This window comes from Phoxinus phoxinus, assembly GCF_949152265.1.
Source record: "Phoxinus phoxinus genome assembly, chromosome: 18".
NCBI classification, from domain to species: Eukaryota; Metazoa; Chordata; class Actinopteri; order Cypriniformes; family Leuciscidae; genus Phoxinus; species Phoxinus phoxinus.
In genome coordinates this window covers 12802802-12824260 of record NC_136893.1, presented here as the reverse complement: position 1 = coordinate 12824260, position 21459 = coordinate 12802802, and the positions used below count along the sequence as shown (strand labels likewise).

The following is a 21459-nucleotide window of genomic DNA, read 5'->3' as shown; positions in this document are numbered from 1 at the left end:
CAGTGAAAACCATCGCCTCAGACAGCGCGCGAACACTGAGTGGAATTCTTTCACTATTGCGCTTGTACGGATGAATTCACACAAAACTACGTAAAAACGCCCGTCTTGGCGAGTATCCTAGTAAACAAAGTATATTATATGTCAAGTGAACGTAGACAGTATAATTCAAATGGGGTCCGTGCGTTCGGTCTTAAAGGGGCAGCAGTTGAATTAATCTGCTGCTGTGTTTTAATGTTAACCAGACAAAGGATTATCTCTTGACTAAATAGGCTACCTTTTTTTGTAACTTCACAAAAAGATCCATCTATATTTAATTTATACAGTAATGAATATGCAGTGCATTAAATATATTTGATGAACAAATTAAGTTTACATTTAATAAACAAATATGATTTGACATTCTTTTGGTTTCTCTACCAATACATTTAAAAATGACAAATGCATGAATTAAATTAATTGAAAATAAAAATACATTGACAGATGAAGATCTTTTTGATGAAATCTTTTGCGCAAAGCACTCACATCCCTTCATAAAATGAAGATTAAACCACTGGAGTCACATGGATTACTTTAATGATGTCTTTACTACCTTTCTGGGGCTTGAAAGTGGTAGTTGCGTATACTGTCAATGGAAGGACACTCTCCGATTTCATCAAAAAGATCTTCATGTGTGTTCTGAATATGAACGGGTTTGGAAAGACATGAGGCTGAGTAAATAATTACATAATTTTCTTTTTTGGGTGAACTAACCCTTTAAACTGAACTCCATCTATCTATATTTAATTTATACAGTAATGAATATGCAGTGCATTAAATATATTTGATGAACAAATTAAGTTTACATTTAATAAACAAATATGATTTGACATTCTTTTGGTTTCTCTACCAATACATTTAAAAATGACAAATGCATGAATTAAATTAATTGAAAATAAAAATACAGGTATCGGTTACGGTATCGGTATCGGCGAGTACCAAAAATGAAAGTATCGGTATCGGACTCGGCCTGGAAAAAGTGGTATCGGGCCATCCCTAAATGAAATGATTTCTTTTTACAAACATATATCACTGGTCTTGTATCCAGATATCAGTGAAACCAGTGAGCTGTTGACATTGGTGATCCCACCCAGCTCAGGCTCTGAGAGTGTCAACAAAGGTGAGCATTATGCAGACTTGACAATTTGTGTTTATAGATGCAAATATGTGTGGTGGTGGTCTTACAGCACTTGTACCGTTTCTTCTAAAAAAAGACAGCCCGCCCTCACCGGTACCCCCACTGCCTGAGAGAACTCCAGAGTCTTTTGAATTGGCCATGGATAAAGGTATGACAATCACAGGCATTGATGTTGAATCAACATCAAATTTCATCTGGTCACTTTGTTTGTACCTTATCTAATTTGCATCTTATTTTCAACAGATTTGGTACAAAATGTGACACAGGAAAAGCCACAGGATGTTGTAATGAGAGTTGGAAAATCTTTAGAATGGTCTGGGCAAACATCTGAAGCTCAGACAGACATGAAACGATCCTGGTCGAGGAGCAAGGTGAGCAGATGCAGGGCAGTAGATGTATAGACTAATTAACCAACAACCTGGTGCACTTTTTGGATATATTTTTCTGAGTGTAATAAATAAGAACAATATGACATAACAGGCTTGTTTTCTTGATTTCAGAGCCTAAAACTTAGAATGTCACTTCCTGGTAAGTCAGTAATTTTATGGACCTCTAAACAAACCAGCAATACATTTATTTTGGCTACAGACTTGACAACTTCCTTTTTTCTACAGCATCATCTATTCCACTTAGTCCTATTGCGATCACAAGTTACAGTCCTCCTCCCCTGCTGTACAAACATCCACAGGGTAAGACTCACTACAGTGCACAAGGAAATAAGTGAACTTTGAATTTGCTCTAAATAAAGCCAGATATATACTATTGTGTTATAAGCTGACAACATCATTAAGTGACGACAAGCGAAAACATGCCATAAATAAACGCAATTTTAAAATGAATCTATAAAATCAGTACAACAAACAAAGCAAACAAAATACTTAAGACAAAAGTCGTTTGATTTAACTTTAATTGTCATAAACGAATAGGCTAAGGAAGATGACAAGCCTCGTAGTAGAGGCCTACTACAACATTAAAAAACAAACCGAAACAAAACATTGTTATTATACATGTACAATGTCACGTATATGACATTTCCACTTAATAAAAAGTATATTTTTGTTAGCACAATCAGCTTATCTTTGAGAAATCTGAGGTGAATGCTAGGCCTAACTGTACGTTCACACCGCCGCCGGCGAGAGCGGCTAAAGTCGCTCTCGCCGCCCTGCCATCGACGCCGTGAGATTCGGGGATTCTCTGACGCTCTGACGTAGATTTTAGAATGCGTGATTTTTTTAAACTTTATTTAAAGGAGCCGCAAAGCAAATAAGAACTGAACATAAATCAGTATCCTATTTTGTGCATACTGGCAACACGTAGGGTATAAGTTAACCTATTAAAATCTTTTAAATGTGAAAGTAACAAAACACCAACAATTTCAGACACCTTTTACATTCGTCGTTCTTTTTATTAATGTCCCTGTATGTAAACAGGGACACGTCGTACAATAACGGGAAACCCGCAACAGAAATAATTAACTTTTCCTCCATTTTGCTTAGGAACTAATGTGGTCGGAACCAAAGTTTACAGGATTGTGTTCTCTGGTATCCTCTCAGGCGGAGGACTTCTACATTACGATTGGTTGCCGCTGCTTGCCGCCGAACCGCGTCATAGCTTATTACCATAAAGTTGACTTGATTTCAACTCTTCTCGCCGCTCTCGCCGTCCAAGACGCGCCGCGCCGCTCTCGCCGGAGCTCGCCGCCGGCTCTCATTGAAAATGAATGGCTTCCGGCCACTTTGACGCTCTCGCCGCGTGCGGTGTGAACGCACAGTTAGTTACTGTAGGTAAGTTAACGTTAGCTGAGGTGAAAGTGTAAACTTTGCCGTCACATATTTCATGAATAATGGTTGTTCTTGTGTTCGCGTAGCCTACTTACTTTATGTTTCAAAGACATGCGTCGCGCTGATCAGTTATGATTGTTTAGATTCCTGTATTATGTTGTTATTCTGAACTTTTGAACGAATCTTTTGAAGGAACGACTTAAAAAGAAACAGTCGCCACCTACTGGTAATGATGTAACTTACAGAAAGAGTCACCAAATGAACCAGTAAACGAATCAGAACGAGTCTTTTTGATAGACATAATTCTTCTGAGTGGATTCGTGTTGACATTATTTTCAGATTTACTGAGTGATAAAAAGAGAAATCCAAAATACCCATCTGTAAAAACCTAACGCTAATATGTCAACAAAATTAAACAGAAAAATGTGAACCTGGCTTAATCAGTGTTGTTCAGAGTCAGAGTCAGACTTCTGTTCTGGAAATGTATGCAAATTAGTGCATATTTAATTAGATCATGACTCATTTGCATATTTAAATATACAATTTCAGAGAACTTGTCATACAAAAAATGTCTTAATGTAATCAATTAACTGGGGAAGTATGGTGATATCTAGTTTTTTTTTTTTTTACCCTGTTCGGTGTCTTGGCTTAAATGGGTGGTAAAATGCCATTTTCACAAGATGTAAAATAAATCTATGATGTCCCCAGAGTGTGTGTGTGTGAAGTTTTAGCACAAAATACTCCACAGATATTTTTATATAGCATGTTAAAGTTGTCACTTTTTGAGGGTTTGCAAAAACGCACTCTGAATGGTTAGTTGATTCATTTATGTAGCTGATGTGGAGTTAACTATCTTCAATTAGCATATTCTGTCATGGTAATCTATAAATCGCTCGTATAGGAACTGTTGTGAGATGCACACAGAGTGACTTTCTATTGCATGTGAAAAGACAGATGCTAAAGTTTGAGCTGACTCACAAAGGTACTTTTATACAGCAACTCTTCCTCTTCTCAACATGAACTGCGTGTTCCCAGGGGCGGGGTTTATGTACATTTTAGGGTTGCTGATGTCACTAACCCGGGAGGAATGTCATGTAGTCCCTACCAGCCGTTTGTTGTAGTCCTTTTCTTTAAAAGCAAATATCTTCCTTTGCTTTGAACTTTGAGTGTTGTAACTTTGTAGATGTTGTTTATGCTCAAACAGCAACATTTCACACAAACTAAAGTTAGAAAAGTGAAATCATACTTTACCACACCTTTAAGTAAGTTCTGTCAGTGCTATTCTAGTTAATTATTTTAAAATAGGCTACTTCCCTTTTTTGACCACAGAATCTCTACTACACACCCTAACACCACACGAGCAGACATCTGAGACATTCAGACCAGTTCCAGGGACCGGTACTGTATCACATATCCATCTTACTAAAAACACAAATGTCATTGTTCAATAGCCAATACAATCTTTCTGATTTAAATGTGCACAAACTCACAGTAGGTTACGTTTTGCTGTTTTGTTTCATAAAGAAACGGTCACTCCACCACTTCCTGAACGGACTCCAGAATCTTTCATTTTTCACCCGGAGAAAGGTGCAGTATACAGTACCGTTTACAGTATACAGAAAAACTGTCCATCTACGTTTGTTAAAGATATTTTTCCTTTAAAGTGTCTGACAACAACGCCCTCTGTCTGCCAGCTGAGCCCGAGCAGCAGAGACTGAGAGTGGGCACATCATCTGAATGGTCAGGCAGCTCCCAACCCAGATCGTTCCTGGAAAGTTCTTGGAGCCGAAGCAAGGTTACCTTTATACTCTCCCTACATGTTATACTATATGCTAGAAGTGAATTCTGTCAATGTTTAGAAGTACATAGCATATAGCTGACCCACAACAGTCAAATTTTCATGCAGGCCTTAGAGCTGTACAGATGTGCTGTGCTGTGACTTTCCTTTTGTATGATTAATGCTTGACTCACTCTTACCTAATGTGTCATTTTCTAACAGAGCGTAAGAGCAAAAAGTTCAAAACAAGGTAGGTTGGTGTTTCCATTGTGCCCTCCCACACCTCAGTCAATAGTGTCATTACAGCATAACACACACAAGCATATGTACCCTCTCAAGTGCTCTGCAGTGTAGTGTTTTGCACTGTGCGACAGAGATAAAGATGGCGCACTATTATTGGATCTGTGTGCACAGCTGTGTTTTATTTTACAGAGCCTCTATCTGTGGCTCCGCTGACTCCTCCAGTCTCTGTAACCATGGCAACTGGAGGTAAAGGTGAGTGACAGCATAAATCCATGGACAGTGATTGATATGAAAAACTGCATAAGTAAGACTACACAACCTTAGTTTGGCTTGCCCTGTGGCCAATACAGCAGAGCACCAGACGGCACCCAGCAGTCAGTCAACAGACAACCGGACAAACAGAGGCGGGGAGAAAACTTCACTGGTCAGCAAGGCCAGGACCAAGGTTATACTTCTAAAGTCTCTGTATTTGGTACATGTAAAGTGCATGGCACAATAAATATGTCAAATCCAGTTTATTGATGGCAAATAAACATTTATTTTGCACTCCCTGTTTCCCATTGAACCCACATACCGAAAAATGTATAGCCTAACTTGAATACACTTTAAAGGGGCCGTTCACACAGATTGTTTTTGTGCTCAACTTTTCCATAGATTTTTTTGTGTGAAAATGTACTAGACAGACACGTTTGACCATTGTGCTGACGTCTTGTGTCCCTTGCGTCCGCAGCCATTCTAAAAATGCAGCGCTCAAGATAAAGTCACCATGAAATCAAAATTGACAATCAAAATCCCCTTTGTGGCTACGCTACTGGTTTGAACACTGCGCTTGTGTCTCAAATCTTTTGCAGCGTCTCGCGCATGACACAAGTCCACAGAGCTCAAGTTAAGAAGTTACTCTTTAGCTATAGACCTTGCATTCTTTTTTTTATTCTACTACCATGCCTCTTGCGTTTTTCAATGCAGAAGCGTGTTCTGTATGAATGGCCCCTTATGTGTGAATAGTAGCTTACTTGCTTTGGATAAAAGCAGATTCTATAAATATAAATACATATTTCTTTTCTTACAGAGTATTAAGTTTTTGAAAGGGAGGCAGAGGCGTATGTATAATAACCACTTATTTTCCTTGTTGATTCAACTAATTTTATTAAATTGAATTCAATTAAAATATGCATTTAAATCAAATGACAAGCAGCTTCATGTGTGTGGTTTGAACATCATTTAACTGTCATTTTCAGCAAAAATAGCTCCGCCTCCGATCCCGCCCCCAGCTCCACCTCAAGCCCCGCCCACAACTCATCCTTCAGCCCCGCCTCCAGCCACGCCTCAGTCTGCTCCACCACCCTATGGTGCTGCTGTTGGATTCTTATTTTGTAAGCTATCCCCCTCTTCAAAATGCACTTTTTTTTTAAAGACCAATTTTTTTTTTCAAACTGGTGTTCTGAGAGTTGACACCAGAGGGAGCCACTCGATTTTAAATTTCCTCAGTTCATGTTGATACCTTGTACTACTATGCCAATGCATGACATTGTGAACAGTTAATGACTCCTTTCTTACTCCACAGCTTTTGGATCTCGTTTTGGAAAGCCAAAGGGCCCACGAAATAAACCCGAAACATGGGTCTAGTTCATGTCGAAGGTGAAAGGAAAGGAGAACAGCCTCGCAAGTGCAACAGGGGATGTACTGAGCAAAGATTCATTTCAGTCACAGAGAGACAAGCACTGTGGTTTTTGAGTGATAGCAGACCAACCACTGACCTCACACAACAGATGGACATTTATACAGATTCTGTATAGAGGTGTAATGCAAGAGAATGGCCTGTTTGAACATTGAACCGTTGCAACACACTTGCAACTAAAATGTATATAAAAAATGATTATATTGTGCAACTAAAGACAAGATAATAAGAGATGAATGTACTGGAATGTAGACACTTCTATAATCGCATTGGTAACCTTTTTTTAATGTATTTTATAACACATACAGCTGCAGGTATGGCCAACCAAGCCTTTCTACATTAGGCTACATACGTTTGGATTTAGCAACAACACATTTGGTGAAAATGACAAAAGATCATGAATAACCAAGTTTATGGTTTGTGACAATGTGTCTGCTCATTTGCCTTTAAGAAATGCTTCATCTTGGTACACTCATAAAATGGTTTATTTAAAAAAATACAGAAAAAGTCTATGCATTCCATTGCATTTTTTACACAATTGAAAAGATCCACATGACAGTTCTAGTAGCATTTACAAAACATTACTTTGACTATGTTCATAATTGACCATCTAATTAGTCCTTAAAAAAAATCAATGAAATTGAAAACCTTTATACAAATATCAAACAGAGCAAATAATGAATCAAACACACAGAGCATGCCTTGATCCCTAAGTGGATTTTTCCTATATTACAAAGGACCATCAAAAACCTGATCAACACACACACAAAAAAAGTCTAGCTGCCAAAATTCAGAACATAGAACGCTAAACATCATGTTTATTTTAATATACCATGAAAACATAAGGTGTAAAAGCATAATCGTGTGTTACTGAGGGGAGAACATTGTAATGACTCCGAATTTAAGTAGTATGTGAAATGTGAAAGGATCTTTTCTTTCATTAAACAAAACCGTTAATCTGCAGAATCAGAGAAAATGTCACTGAATAGTGGAGAAAATTATCACGGTTTAGGCTTTCCAGCCGGCATATATAAACCTAATTAAAAACAGTGGGAAATATAAGCATGATATGATTCATATTGCACATGATTTTAAAATTTCAATGTCATTTACCACCAATTTTTCTATATATATAGTTTTTGCATTGTCATCTTTTGGTGGCCGATAAAGTGGTCACTTTCAGTGGATCCTGGATGAGTAGAATTAGCATTTTTTACAATAATAAATACCCAATCATTACTTATTGCCAGACTTTATGAAATTCCATCGCAATTAATGCTTTGTACAAACTTGTATAACATCAATTAGCTTAATAGCAGTTAAAGACTTGATAGAAGGCACTCATTTTTACAGGATGCATTTGATTAGGGAAAGCCATTAGATCGTTTTGTTGAAACCATAATCAATGTAGACTGATTGGCTTGCTGGTGTGAAATTACATTCAAATCAGTCATTAGCAATACTTGGCATCAATGGAGAAGCAAATCTTCTGCCCACAACCCTTTCAAAAACATTGAATGCCTGTTTTAAGACTTAATCCCATTCTAAAGAACCACATCAACATGTGCAAAAACATTACTGACACGCAACTACACTTGGCAAGTGAAAGCTAAATTGCACTTATCCAACTAAATCGGACATCAGTCACCCTAGAAGGACAACTTCAGTTCAAACACATAAGAAACAAGTTTTATGTAATAGTACTGCTACTTTACTTATGAATTATATTTTTAAAAAAATTAAAAGAGAAAAATGTTGAGTTTGATTTGGGTTGCAGATAATGGGAACAGCAACATACAATAACAGTTTTCTGGTACAAGAAAAGCGCAGGAATTTATTCATCCCGTTCATTTATATTATTATAATAGAGTTAATTAATATTTGCACTCACTAATTTTCTGAAAAAATTCAACAAATGCTTAAAATAGCTGAAGCAACAGGAATAATAATTTGGGACATAAAAAATGGGGACATGTCAAAGAAAGACAAAAAACACAAAAGTTCAGAGAATAATAAAGTATGATTTTAAAAAACAAAACAGTTGTACTATGATAGTATGAGCAGGATCATGCGTAAAACCTTAATGGAAGCATGTTTAGATGAACCATTTGAATCAAGGGGCCGTTGCCTTACATAAAACTCATTCTAACATGTCAGAATCACAGGTTCAAGTGCTCAAGTCAAGCCCGATAATCTGAAGAAATGGATTAATTACTATAAAACTACAAAGTGAACACAGAAGAAGAAGACTTGACCAAATGAAAAGGCATTAGTATGTTGCCCCTGAGTGCAGGTTTGGTTATTACATTACCATCTATATTTCTGCTAACGTCCGGTCTTAGATGGAATAATATCTTCCTGTCCAAAATAAAAATATGTTTAAAAAAAGAACAATGGCTTCTGTATACACGACTTCAGACAGAAAATGAACACGACAAATACATTTATGACCATGATCTTAAAAGAGTGACTATTCTGGACAAAAATAAATAATTAAAATGAAAAAAAAAAAAAAAGAACAACCCTCTTGTGAAGGCCAAATCCTATTTCCTGCATACGTGAGAGGTAATGCACAGGCTCCTTTTTGATAATTACTGCGATTACTCGTTCAAAACATCATTTTCCTTCAAGCAAAGTGTTTTAATCCAAAACCAGAGGATGATCAATGAAAAAGCAAATATCTCTCTTCACTTGAATTTGATACCTTCTCTCTAGTCCAGCTTAAATACGTCAGATACTGCAGTGACATTACATCATGGGAAGAAGAAGAAAAAGCCTATTTTCTCTTTTAAGATATACTTGCTGCTCTCCACTTGTGACAGGCACTTTTTTTCCTTGTTTGTAAAAACCAATTAGCAGATGCACACGACGGCCTGGGAAACAACATGAAAAGTCCTTCTTGAGAGATAATTCATCTCATTTATAATAATATATAAACAAATATAAAACAATACTGAGTAATCAGCAAAAATATATTTCAAATTAAATACTTTGGCTGAGAAAAACCTAAAAAGTACTCGCGGGGTCATTTTCTTAACCAAAATCTAAAAAAGAAAAATATACAGTCTTCGTGATTTTTAGGCGAAGTCCAGATATTCCTCTTTTTTTTTTTTTTTTTACACTGTGGAATGTCAGAAAAGTCTGTCGGGTGAATTAAAACTCCACCACTCCGCAAAATGAAGGATTCGGAAGTCATTTGGGGAAATCCGTGGACCTGCTGCCATTGAGAGAGGAGTCTGATGCAGGCTCGACGGGAGCCCGTGGAAGCATTAGCTCTGGTGTGGGCGAGGACAGGGGGCTGGTCTCTGAACAGGGAGCGGCGGGAACAGTGTGGGCGGATTTAGCCGGTTGCGGAGGCGCGGGCTGTGGCTCTCTGGGTGGCGTAGCGGGCCTCTGGAAAACCAGCTCGTCCGTTTTCGCCACCCCACCTTGCGCCGTGTCTGTTTGTAGCTGGGCGCAGGAGATGACTTTGGTGTCCGGGTGAACAGGGGGAGGACATGATGTGGAACACAGGTCCTTGGTCTTAACGTCCTTTGACTCCTCCTCTTCCTCAGAGTGGTACTGCTTTAGACGGATGTGCCACGCCAGGCTGCACACGGCCGACACGGTTTTAAACTGGTGGATCACGTTGCGGGGGATGAAGTAGATGTCGTCGTCGCAGAGCTGCACACGAACGTAGCGGATGCCTTCTCGCCGTAACTGGTTGAGTTTGGCATCGTCCACCCACTGGACACACTGTAAAGAGACGGGCATTATGAGAATGATGATGTGTTTAACACCTGCCTGTCCTTACATCCTCTCCACACCCGTCAGGAATCATGTAATAACTACTGCTCATCCAACACCACGTGTCATCAATAGATCAGATTGTGCTCTTATTATAAATGATGGATTATCAAAATTTAACCACTTTAGATGCCTTGAATTTAATTCAATTTCAACTCAAAATTACTATAACTGATTATTTTAGGCAGTTCTTAGACTGGTTTAGGTGACAAATTAGACTTTTTGATTGACATGATCACCAAAATAGAATAACATATATTTTACTACTGTTATTCATGTTTAGAATTTAATATTTCACAATCAAACAAGCTTTCTGCACAGAACCTTGAAAAATATATGAAAGATGAAAATATAGTGGAGGCTACTGCTGTCATGATACTATGTTCAATACAATACCATGAAAAAGATTGTGGGGAGAAATTGCCACAACATTAGAGGCATAAATTGTGAGAAATATCGAAGTTGATTTACTTGAACGGACTGATAGCTGATAGGACTGATAGTGGAACTAGCCCATATATTATTATTTGGGTAAAAAACAACAAAAAAACCTAGATTTGAATTGATTCTCATTTTTACGAAGCCATATCGATTCTTAAATCCCAAGAATCAATCTTTTAGTCTATGCTGTTTTCAGTCGATGAACGAACAGAATATTGTAACGCCTCCCATCTAATAAATCCTATGTGCTTTGTTACTTTTGATATGAATTTAAAATTCTGTCCATTGTATTATGAAATACAATAAGTAGTACCATGTTGGCCCTCTTCAATGTGGCGTGAGCATGACCACCTCAGATCAGAGGAAACAGCAGCGTGAAGCACACGTGCATCTCTTCCGCTTTACTACTACAGCACGAAATAAACATCAGAAGGCATGTCGAAATATACTGCACAACTTACCGAAATCTGTAGCATGTCTCATGTAATCGCTCAATCAGTGTTTCAACCGCAGAAAGACGTCGGCTTAGGAAACAACGTCAAGTAATCTTGACGTTGTTTCCAAACATTTACCTCAGAAAAGCCATTTTACAGTTCTTCAATATTTAATGTATGTTTAAATAAATCCGACTAGTTTTTATGACAGCCAGCATTAAAGGTTTATATTTCCAAAAACAAATTGGATTAGAAACATAATTATGCCATTATAAAGTTAGTATTATAACTTTATTATTATAAAAACGTCCTCGTGTGTAATTTAAGTATTTGCATAAAAATGAACCTTCAATTTTATAGTAATGCAATACCAACTGTCTTCCTGTATAGTTTACAGCATTAGTTGAGAGATTTTGAAAATGTACATGTACTGTACATGATATGCATCTAAATGAATCAATATCGAATTGGAATCGAATAGCAAGCTTGTGAATCGAAATCGAATCGTGAAATGTGTCAATTATTATTATTATAATTAATTATATTATTTCTAAGACTGTGTTACTATTGAAAAAACAAATGCACTGTATAAAATATAAATATTAATATTTTACAAGTTATTCATTATTTAACTTTTTAGATGTAAATTTACCATTCTTATGACTTAATGTTCTCTTTCAAGAGTTAGACCCTCAAGCTTTTATTTTGGTAGAAAACTGCAAGTGTCTGTGAAAACAGGTCTACACACACTTGTCATTACACATCTGTGTTAAATTGTGTTATCACCCATCCACAAAAAAGTTGTAAATTAATCAAATATAGTTAAAATAATATAATAATGAATGTTATGCCAAAAACAAAGCATGCAAAACCATATTGCATTCCCAAATGAGCTCTGAGAAGCTGAAAACACTGATCATGTACACACTCGCAACTTATAATGCAGTGACACACTTTGCTCTAAAACATGCAGCACAACGGACTAGGCTATATACTTTTATGATTAAAATACACACTGGTATGCGGGTTAACTTGAAGTTGTAAAGAAGAGAGAGCAAGAAAATGCAGCTGGTGCCAGTTAGGCTTGTTGCGATAGTCGTGTCGCCAGTGTTACCGGAGTTCTGCCGCAATACCGGTTACATCAGTTGGCCACCGCGGCACCTCCCCCACCATTGTTTAGATTTTATTAGAAAACACTCGCTTGCTCTGTTCCGCGACAGTGGACAAGCACCGCAAGCGAGGTGGAAAAGAGTGAAAAACTCCAAAGACGACTTGCATGTTCACTCATAAATAGTGCTTACACAACCAAACTTGCCATGCCATGACTAATATAAACACACATGCTGTCCTGTTCAGCAGTTTAACAGCTCCTACCTGTGACACAGGTGGCTCAAACAGGTCTAGCTGAAGCCTTTGAACGACGTCATTGAAGTCCTCCGCGTGAAAACAGATCGCATCTTTGGTTATCCGTGGCCGGTCACTCCTATGAGAGAGGTCATGTTATACTATAGTTAATCACACACAGTTTTCTGCATGTACGAGCACGTGCATATGTTTCTGCGTGGCAGATGGCTGCCTGCACTCACCATTCCCCAAACTGCACTGCTTTCAGGACACCCACAGCTGCTGTACTCTGCCAGTCGAAGCTCTGGCCAACATGATCTGCATGGGCTCGTGTCCGATCCTCGAACAGCACCTCGCGTGGTTCACTGGCTCTCGGGAGGTAATGCAAGTTCTTGACCTCATTCATGGATCTACAACCAAAAAGAAAGCGTTTTGTAAGGCGCTACTATGAAAGTTTGAAAATCAACAGTCGCATCAAAACAGCGCATACCTTCGTCTCTTGAATGGAGACTTGGGCATATCAGCTGTGGGGACCATCTGCTCTCCAGGTCTCACCCACATGATGGGACCATCGTCGCTCTGGGACCTGCAGTCAAGCTTCAGGCTGGACAGGCTTCCCCATGGCAAAGTCATCTGCACAGACAAACAAAACATTAGCTGTGAAGTTAGAAGCATGCTGTATCTCAGCCATGACTCAAAGCTTACTATTACTTGGATGCATAATATTATCAGTTAATGGCTGATAGAGTTTTTTTTATTTTTATGTATGGATATTGCATATCTAATTGACCCTTCGCAGGGAGTTTGATTGACAGAAAAAAAATGTTTCATACTCTACAATATAATGTTATAATGTCTAAATTCCCTTGTAGCATTTGAAATGATTGATTATGGTTTAATATCGACCATTTATTAGTCATTAGCTTAACAGTTCCTATAGGACGTTTTATTGGACAAAAACTACTGTTTGGGGTTTTTCCCCAATAAATCAAGTATGCATTAAATCGTTTAGTAAATTGGCTACAAAAGTATTAGTAAAGACATTTATAAATTATAATGTTAAAAACTTAATTGATTTATTGATAATAATATTTCAATGATTTCTGAAGGATCATCTGACACTGAAAACTGAGGTAATGGCTGCTGAAATTTTAGCTTTGCCATCACATGAATAAATTATATTTATTAAAAATTAGGGGTGTAACAGTACATGTATTCGTACCGGACCGTTTCGGTACAGGACTTTCGGTACGGTGCACATGTGCACCGAATGCAATCTTTCACGTAAATTAGGCTAGTTTTGTGTGCGGAACATGCGTCAATTCCGAGTTTCCACACGTACATATTAAGTGTCGGAAGTCTCCGCGTTGCACTGATTAAATCTGATTAATCGTTTTTGTGATTCAAATACATGTAAAATATTACCATAACATCTGTCTTCCTGTGTGCGGAAATTTGTTTATGTTGCTGTGACAACGAAACACGTGCAAGCGCGCCTTTGTTAAGAGCGCTGATGCGCTCATCTGTGGACATTTCCGAATGCCTTTCTGTTAAAAGCGGGCTTTCCACACAAACAAACGTACATGTCATTAGTATGAGAAAAAAAAATGGGATTTTAACTCTCGGGTCGGGCTCGGACATAAATATCGCATAAATAAAGATCACCACATACACGGCACGCTCGCTTTAGCCCAGCCTCTCGCTAGCTAGCGTCACGGCCAATATTGGTTTGAGAGTATTTTATTAGTGGAGAACTTTGCAGCAGTATTTTATTTCTTATTCTTTTTTTTATTTTATATCTTTTTTTATTTATTAGCCTAACGTAATATTTTATTAAAAAGTGTGTTTAAAAAAGTGTAAACAAATTGTTAAAAAAAAGTTTATAGTAAACAACCAGCAGTTTAATGTTTTGCATTTCTTTCCCTTACTGTACCGAAAATGAACCGAACCGTGATTTTTGCATACCGTTACACCCCTATTAAAAATATATATATATATATTTTAAATTGTAATATTATTTAGCAAAATTGACTTAATTTCGGATTAAACAAATGCAGTTTTCTGAGCAAAAGGCTTCTTTAAAAAAAGAAAAACTTTCAGACACCACATTTTTGAACAGAAGTGTATAGATCTCCAATTTTGATGTTTAGAGGTCTTTAAAAGTACAGGGATGCTAAAACTAAAATCTTTACATAATTGTGCAAGATGACAACAACACTATTTAGCTGGATCCAAAACTGTAAGAAATTATGCTGGCAAATAGTAAATTGAAACGCACCATTGCACTTCAAAACACCATCAGCGCAAGGACTTTCAAACTCACTCATCTGCGAGAGATTATATTCTAACCTTAAGAAACGGAGACTCCTCAAGCATGTCCAAGAACTCCGGGAAGAAATCGCCCACCTCCTCATCTACAGCACCGACCAGACTGATCTGCCTCATGGGACCAGCTCTATATGTCCCAGAGCAGTATGTTCGGCTCACCTGCAACACAAAAGCACTTCAGAGCCAGGAAACAACATCCTAACACACACTTTTTATCTTAGTACTGCAATGGGTAAAACAACAAGAACAAACTAAAATGATCCTTAATGCAAAGTTCAGCGTGTGTGTCTTTTCAAAGCTTCATAATAAAATAAGTTTAAAGGACTGTTCACATCAAGCATAATAACTTTAACAATAACTAGCCTATATTTATATTAGCGTGCACACCAATGCATGATAACGTCCTGTTTATTATAAGGGTGCGCTGCAGTTATAGCATTAGCAGCTTTAAATGCTCAAGCACTTTAAAGTCAGGTGGATTTTGATCAGTTGTCAATGTTTTTATCGTTCATCAGCTGGAAAATTTGATTCCAATGATATCGTTTCTCTGTGTCGTTATAACTGTGGTGATGACTTCCCTAATCTAATAAAGTTAGAAAGATTATTAAAACATTATAGTTTTCATCCTTGGTGAGAACAAGTCATATGGAAAAATGTACAGTAGGCCTAATTGGTGTTTAAGACTACCGGAAAATGAACATAACTTCAATATGTGATTCTCGTGCTTCTTGAAAGAATGAATTTGATAATGTCAGTTTATTTAGTCTCTGAGACGCCAGAGAAACGGGCTAACAGTTTGTGGCCATGGGTTATTTTGGTCTGCTTCACTTACTTAAGACTGTTCATGTACTTTGAACTGACACCTTCTAGCCGCCTGACTTGTGTGCATAAAAATTACAGCTGCTTTAACAGTCCTCTAGAAGTAAGAATGGTTAAATAGATTTGGTAGATTTCATTTGCTAGTCACCCATGCAAGGCATCAATGCATTCCTGCTAAAAAAACGGCACCGCATGCCAAAGCCAAGTCACCTTTATTTACATAGCGCTTTTTACAATACAGATTGTTTCAAAGCGTCACCTTACCTGGGAGTGGAAGCTAGCAATCGTGGTGGTCTCAATGTCCTTTTTACCAAGGATTTCCATCTTGACATGCGTATTTGGGAAATTGAAGGCAAAGTAGTCCAAGAAATCAGGCAGGTAGGCGGCCGCTCCATGCACCACGGCAAGTGCATAGCGCGCAGCTCCTTTAGGGTGTTCAGCAAAGGCGAGTTTCAGGAACTCCTGAGTAAATCTTTCAGTGTCTTCAGGTTGCAGTAAGGACATTTCATCTGCATAAGCATGTAGTACAGACGCCCCTCCATTGGGCTGCTTTTCCTCATGGATGAGTCTGCTGAAGGAGGAGTTGGTCTGAAGCCACGAGCTGCGGATGAAGTGGTCTTGGTGCGAGAGGAACAGCTTCTTCGCACTTTTGGGGGTGTGGTACTCATCTAAGCCCGGACACGGCTTTTCATCTTTGATGTACGCATGTACGACAGGGTCTTCAGAAAGAGGTGGAGCATCTCCTGTCAATCCTGCACACACCGTCTGCACCTCTTTGTTTTGCACGCGTAACTTCTTGCCACGCTCATCTTCACGATGCCGCTTCTTCTTTTTCTTTTTCTTTAGGAGATATTCCTCCAGGGTCTGGGTTTTGCCATTCTCAATGTGGGGCTCTGAAAATATCAACAGAAATGACAGAACATTAGATACATATCAATTGTACATAGCTTCTAGGACTTTACCTTTCAAAAATGAAAAATAAAAACTCACATCAATGATTTTGTCTCTCCTTGAAAACTTTTAAGATATTTTGTGGGGTAACCAAAATACAACACAATTCTGGGCATTTGGTGACCATAGTTTCAGGTACAATACCATAACCACTACAGTTGATGTTGTAGTTGTTATTAACCAACCAATATCAATTATTTTAAAAAGTACTTTGGTGGTAATATGGTACAATCATGACAACATACAGTAATACTATGGTACTGTAATGTAGTACAGAATGGTTACCATATACATACATGATACTGCAAAATGCTTCAAAGAATATCATTGTTGTGTCCAAAAACTCTGGTATTACTATGGTATCGTGGTAATAAAAAGCTATAATAGTACCACGTTATTTATGCATGCAAAATTACAGTTTAGTGTAGTAACAGTGAGTTTAGTAAACAAGACCGATGTAATAAGAAAGCCTCTGATACTGAGCAGATAAAAAAATAATAAGTTATACGTTTAATTAAAATGTACTTTCACAGCAGTGAAAACTTTCTTCCTCGATAATATTTAGCAACACTGCTCATGTGAATGGGGGCGTGCGCGCGCATGGGTTAGCAGCTGAGGCTAACGGCACTTTCTCCGCTCACTTCTCAAGTTGGAAGCCAGCCAGAAATGTAAAATCGTTTGGCTTACGTGCAAACGCTAATAAAGTTACCTTTCTTCTTCTTGCATTCCTCCACTTTAACGTTCGCCTCGGCGTTTTCCTTCTTGGGCTTAAGTTTCACGTCCTTCTCAATGTGTTTGGGCTTGTTGTTGAGGGGCTTGGCCTTCGCTACTTTGAGCGGCGTGAAAGTGAACAGCGGGGAAGGCGGCAGGACCGTCTTCTGCGGGACGTGGGCTGCTGGTGTCACTTTGCGCGGCGGCCAGCCCGGAGGTAATTCTTTCTTGGTGCTGTGGAGCTGGTTATGGAGGGGATGGCGGTGTTGCACAGGTGCCTGCTCTTTGCTGAAGTTACGCGCTTGGCTGTTCTGTTGTTGGTGCGGTGGATGCGCTCGTTGTTGGGCATGTTGGTGATTCTGTTGGTGGTGATGTAGCTTTATTTTCTTCGCTTCCTTCTCCGATCTCTCGCGCTTGTCATCGGACGGCGAACATTCTCGTTTTTTCTTCTTTTTCTTCTCTTTGGTGGCTTTGTCAAAGCTGTCCCTGCTCTTCTCCTCTACTTTGACGCGTAGCAGATCGACCTGTGCAGCCATTTTGCACGTAAATTTAAAAGGCTTTAAAAGGGACTTTTTGCGCATGTCTAATGGGAGCTGTAGTTCTTTTGTCAGTAGCCAATCGGAGCTAATGCGTTTGTAGTTTTCCCGCTCAGAACGCGCATGCGCACAACCTGTAGGTTTGTGGGTAGTGATGTTTCTGTACTGCTGCGGTTGAAGGATGCGTGCGCTTCTGCACGCGCCTCGTCCAGTGGCTGACGTAATGCTGTAGCAGCTTCAGGGGTTGGTTGGGCGGTTCCGTTTCGTTGAGATTTATATTTCTAAGCTTTCTGTCTACGTTGAGCTCAAAACCAACAAAAGAACAACACACGACATCCTGGTCATAGTTGCGCGGTGTCGGATTTCTTCAGTGGGCGTCGACGTGGGACGCTTTCTTGCCTGTCATTTGCGCTATTTTTGGTTGATCTATGTTTACAACAAGAGTGCGTCGCATCTGCCTGTCTGAGTGTCATCAAAAATGTCGATGAACGAATCGTTCTTGCGAGTCGGATCTTTTCACGGAATCCGTCGAACCTCTGTAAAGAACCTGTTCTGAACCAGTCTATGGTCTGAGCGATTCGTTTGCGAATCGGCTCATGATGCTTTTGAGTCAACAACTCACTGACTCGTTAAAACGAGAAGCGATGGCAGGAAGGTTTTGAATAAATGCCATGGATGGAGAATTTGACTGCTGCAAGAAATCGTAAATAAACTTGAATGGGAATGTTTGGTTTGATTGTAGTACCTGTATCAACACAGAATTGGTATTAATAAATACAGCTTTACAGTTAATTTTAGCATATAAATGTAAAAGCAAAAATAGGTTCTATGTTTTTTTTAAAAAGTTTAATCATGGCTGCAACCGCCTGCAACAGACTGAATACAAATGGCAATAAACAAATGAAAACGATTTTTTTAATGTAGGCTAACAGCATCAGAATGCTGGGATGGGACCACGTGATTACAAGACAAAGGAATCACTGAATCAATCTTGAATTGGTTCTTTGATATGAACTGTTCAAAAGAACTTGTTACTGGATGTTGAATTGGACTTTCCATCATTTTAGCTTTTGTGTGAACACCCCCATAAATGCAATGAAATCAAATGTGCACTTTTCTATTTCATAATGTAGGAAATCAGACACTTAATGGATCACAGAGGCATAAAAAATAAATGTTTTCAGTAAATCTTTATTCATCAGTGCATGAACAGAAGGTCACGACCAGATTAATTTCTTTGACCACTCTCTCTATTTATATGCTCATACTCTCAATTACTTAAAAAAATAATGGAGCGATTTATAGATTTTTTGTCCTTGTTTTCCCCTCACGAAGGCGAGTTTTATACAGGTGCTGTACATTGTATTTTTAAAAACATTTACAACTACCACAATGTAGAGACCACAAGGCTTTTTTGTGTAAGGTAAAGCAATGCAAGGCCACAGTATCATACATACAACCTCATGACGTGAGATGCACTAGAGAAACAAGCTACAAAAGGGTTGAGATTAATGATCAAGAAGCAATCATAAACCATATTTAGAAATTATTCACATTTTTCATCATGACAAAACAGAAGCGCTCAGTCACTGTAGCATGTAATGTTTGACTGTTGTCTGCTCTGCCCACATAGAACAATCGACGTTTATGGTATTTCAAAAATACTGTTACGAAAAAAGATATCGGACAGCATTAATGTTATATCTTGAGTCTGAATCTTTGTGCCAATTGTTTGAGGCTTTAAGAACTAGATGAATAACATCCACCATGTTTGATACATAATTCTGCGCTACATTTCCCTTGGATATAAGACAGCATCTTGACATTTGAAAGCACGATCTGAAAGATACAGATGCGTAAAGACACTTTAAATGAATATGAAGTCCCAATATTGGGATAAGAATGCAGTACAAATCATTTGATCGAGTGAAATGTGCAAAAAGTATAAGAAAAAAATATATGTTAGATTGGATAGTATGCAAAAATATATCTGAATTTCCCAGTTCTGCTTCACCTTCTAATGATACGAGCAAACATTTGCTCCCAAATGTACACACCTTGCTCAACCGAGATAAACTGTAAAAGCTATAGCACTGTGAAAAAATATGTTTGTTAGGAGGCCGAAAGTAGTATCGGCAAGCTGGACACTAATAAGTGACCTGGCTCAGAATGGATACAAATACCTATACCTCTATACATGTATATGTGTACTGTATATCATCATATTCATTTCAATAAATTACATATGCATCTTCATGAACACACAGGTAGTAAACAATATACTTAACCACAAGTTTCTGGTCTTTTAAAGATGGACATGTCAAAAATTCACAGCAAAGCTGATTAATGCAAAGCCTGCACAAAGTCACTTGGATCTTGAGGACAGTTGCATCATTGGAAGTCGTTGTAAGGACATACGGCAAATCAAAGATGGAGAATTAATACATAACAATTGACACTTTTTTTAAAACCTTCACAGAAAAGCATCCTTCATGTTATCATCACAGGAGCAAGGAGACATGGACGAGTCTAGCTGCAGTCTGATTGGCACACAAAAGTTGACGCTCTTATTATTGGTGGACACAAGCGAACGCTGCACGTTATCAGTGAAGATGGTGATAGTCATACCAAAAAAAGAAGAAGAAAAAAAATACACAGTGATTCACATCGATAACTGCTCCCAAACGCATTAGACTCCATGCACCGGAGGCTGAACCCTTGCGGAGCTGGGGACCTTCCAGGGGCCTGGGGTTATAGGGGCTTTCTTGGTGGTGGCGTTCCCATCGTGGGGAGTCTCTAGAGGGGCACCCCTGTCTTCCTCTTCCCCTCGAGGCCTGTCTCGTCCTCTATGGTCCTTTCGGTTGAGGGTTTCGCTTTCGGGCTCTTTCTGAGCCTGTACGGGAGCCCGCTGAGGTTCTGCGGTCTTGTCCCTCTGGGGTTTGTCACTGCCACCTCTTGGGACACCAGGTCTGGTCTCCCCCGTTTCCCTGTCCTGCTTCTGCATAGTGTCTTCGTGTCTCCTTCCAGAGGTAGGCTTCAATCCATCAGTGGTCTTTTGAGGCGCTTCCTGTCTGATCCCAACGCTCTCCATCTTGGTCTTCCTGGGGCTAGTGGATCGAGGTTCCCGTTCACTAGGTTCATTCCTGTTGTCCATGTATTGAGTCTTTTTTGGGCTGCGTGAGCGCTCTTTTCCATCCAGTCTTCGGGGAATTGTAAAATTGTCATTGTTGTCATGAGGCATGCTTGAGTCACTCTTTCTAGTTTGCGGTTTGGCGTCTCTGTAATGTTGGTTAAGTTGCCCGTGAGAAGTGGCCATCGGGTCGAGGAAGAGAAGCTCCTCGGGATTGACCTCAGGGGAGCGAGAGATGAAGGATGGAGATGCTGGTGTCGATGGCTCACTGGATGCAGAATATCTTGGAGAGTTTGCAGATGGACCGGTCATCATATCCTTAATGT

At 38.9% G+C, this 21459-nt stretch overlaps 4 protein-coding genes across 6 annotated transcripts in view; 1 reads left to right on the top strand and 3 right to left on the bottom strand.

Annotated features, from left to right (window-relative positions):
• Window positions 1–3165, bottom strand: part of LOC306985309 (uncharacterized protein) — a 19703-nt gene extending 16538 nt beyond the window's left edge. Inside the window, exon 1 of the mRNA XM_079587411.1 lies at window positions 3051–3165. The gene's annotated coding sequence lies outside the window, so the exon portion shown is untranslated. The remainder of the gene's footprint in view (window positions 1–3050) is intronic.
• ptpn22 (protein tyrosine phosphatase non-receptor type 22) overlaps window positions 1–7192 on the top strand; it is an 18140-nt gene extending 10948 nt beyond the window's left edge. The window contains exons 16-29 of one of the 2 annotated variants that reach the window (XM_079587391.1): window positions 1085–1156; window positions 1251–1322; window positions 1418–1545; window positions 1675–1702; window positions 1789–1863; window positions 4285–4353; window positions 4480–4542; window positions 4620–4750; window positions 4955–4982; window positions 5165–5227; window positions 5329–5420; window positions 6045–6075; window positions 6214–6348; window positions 6540–7192. In XM_079587391.1, the coding sequence (XP_079443517.1) occupies window positions 1085–1156; window positions 1251–1322; window positions 1418–1545; window positions 1675–1702; window positions 1789–1863; window positions 4285–4353; window positions 4480–4542; window positions 4620–4750; window positions 4955–4982; window positions 5165–5227; window positions 5329–5420; window positions 6045–6075; window positions 6214–6348; window positions 6540–6601 (1049 nt within the window). In that variant the 3' untranslated portion in view covers window positions 6602–7192. Of the gene's footprint in view, window positions 1–1084; window positions 1157–1250; window positions 1323–1417; window positions 1546–1674; window positions 1703–1788; window positions 1864–4284; window positions 4354–4479; window positions 4543–4619; window positions 4751–4954; window positions 4983–5164; window positions 5228–5325; window positions 5421–6044; window positions 6076–6213; window positions 6349–6539 lie in introns of both variants that reach the window. The other variant, XM_079587390.1, reaches the window with a different exon arrangement.
• Window positions 7121–19183, bottom strand: rsbn1 (round spermatid basic protein 1). The gene is made up of 7 exons (XM_079587392.1): window positions 17466–19183; window positions 16070–16698; window positions 15008–15145; window positions 13149–13291; window positions 12901–13068; window positions 12689–12797; window positions 7121–10388 (listed from the first exon to the last, which is right to left on the bottom strand). Exons 1-7 carry the CDS (start codon window positions 18046–18048, stop codon window positions 9846–9848), a joined length of 2313 nt encoding a protein of 770 aa, XP_079443518.1. The 5' UTR covers window positions 18049–19183; the 3' UTR covers window positions 7121–9845.
• Window positions 19177–21459, bottom strand: part of magi3a (membrane associated guanylate kinase, WW and PDZ domain containing 3a) — a 131633-nt gene continuing 129350 nt past the window's right edge. For both annotated transcript variants that reach the window (XM_079587379.1, XM_079587380.1), the window contains one exon: window positions 19177–21459. In XM_079587379.1, coding sequence (XP_079443505.1) covers window positions 20693–21459 — 767 coding nt within the window. In that variant the 3' untranslated portion in view covers window positions 19177–20692.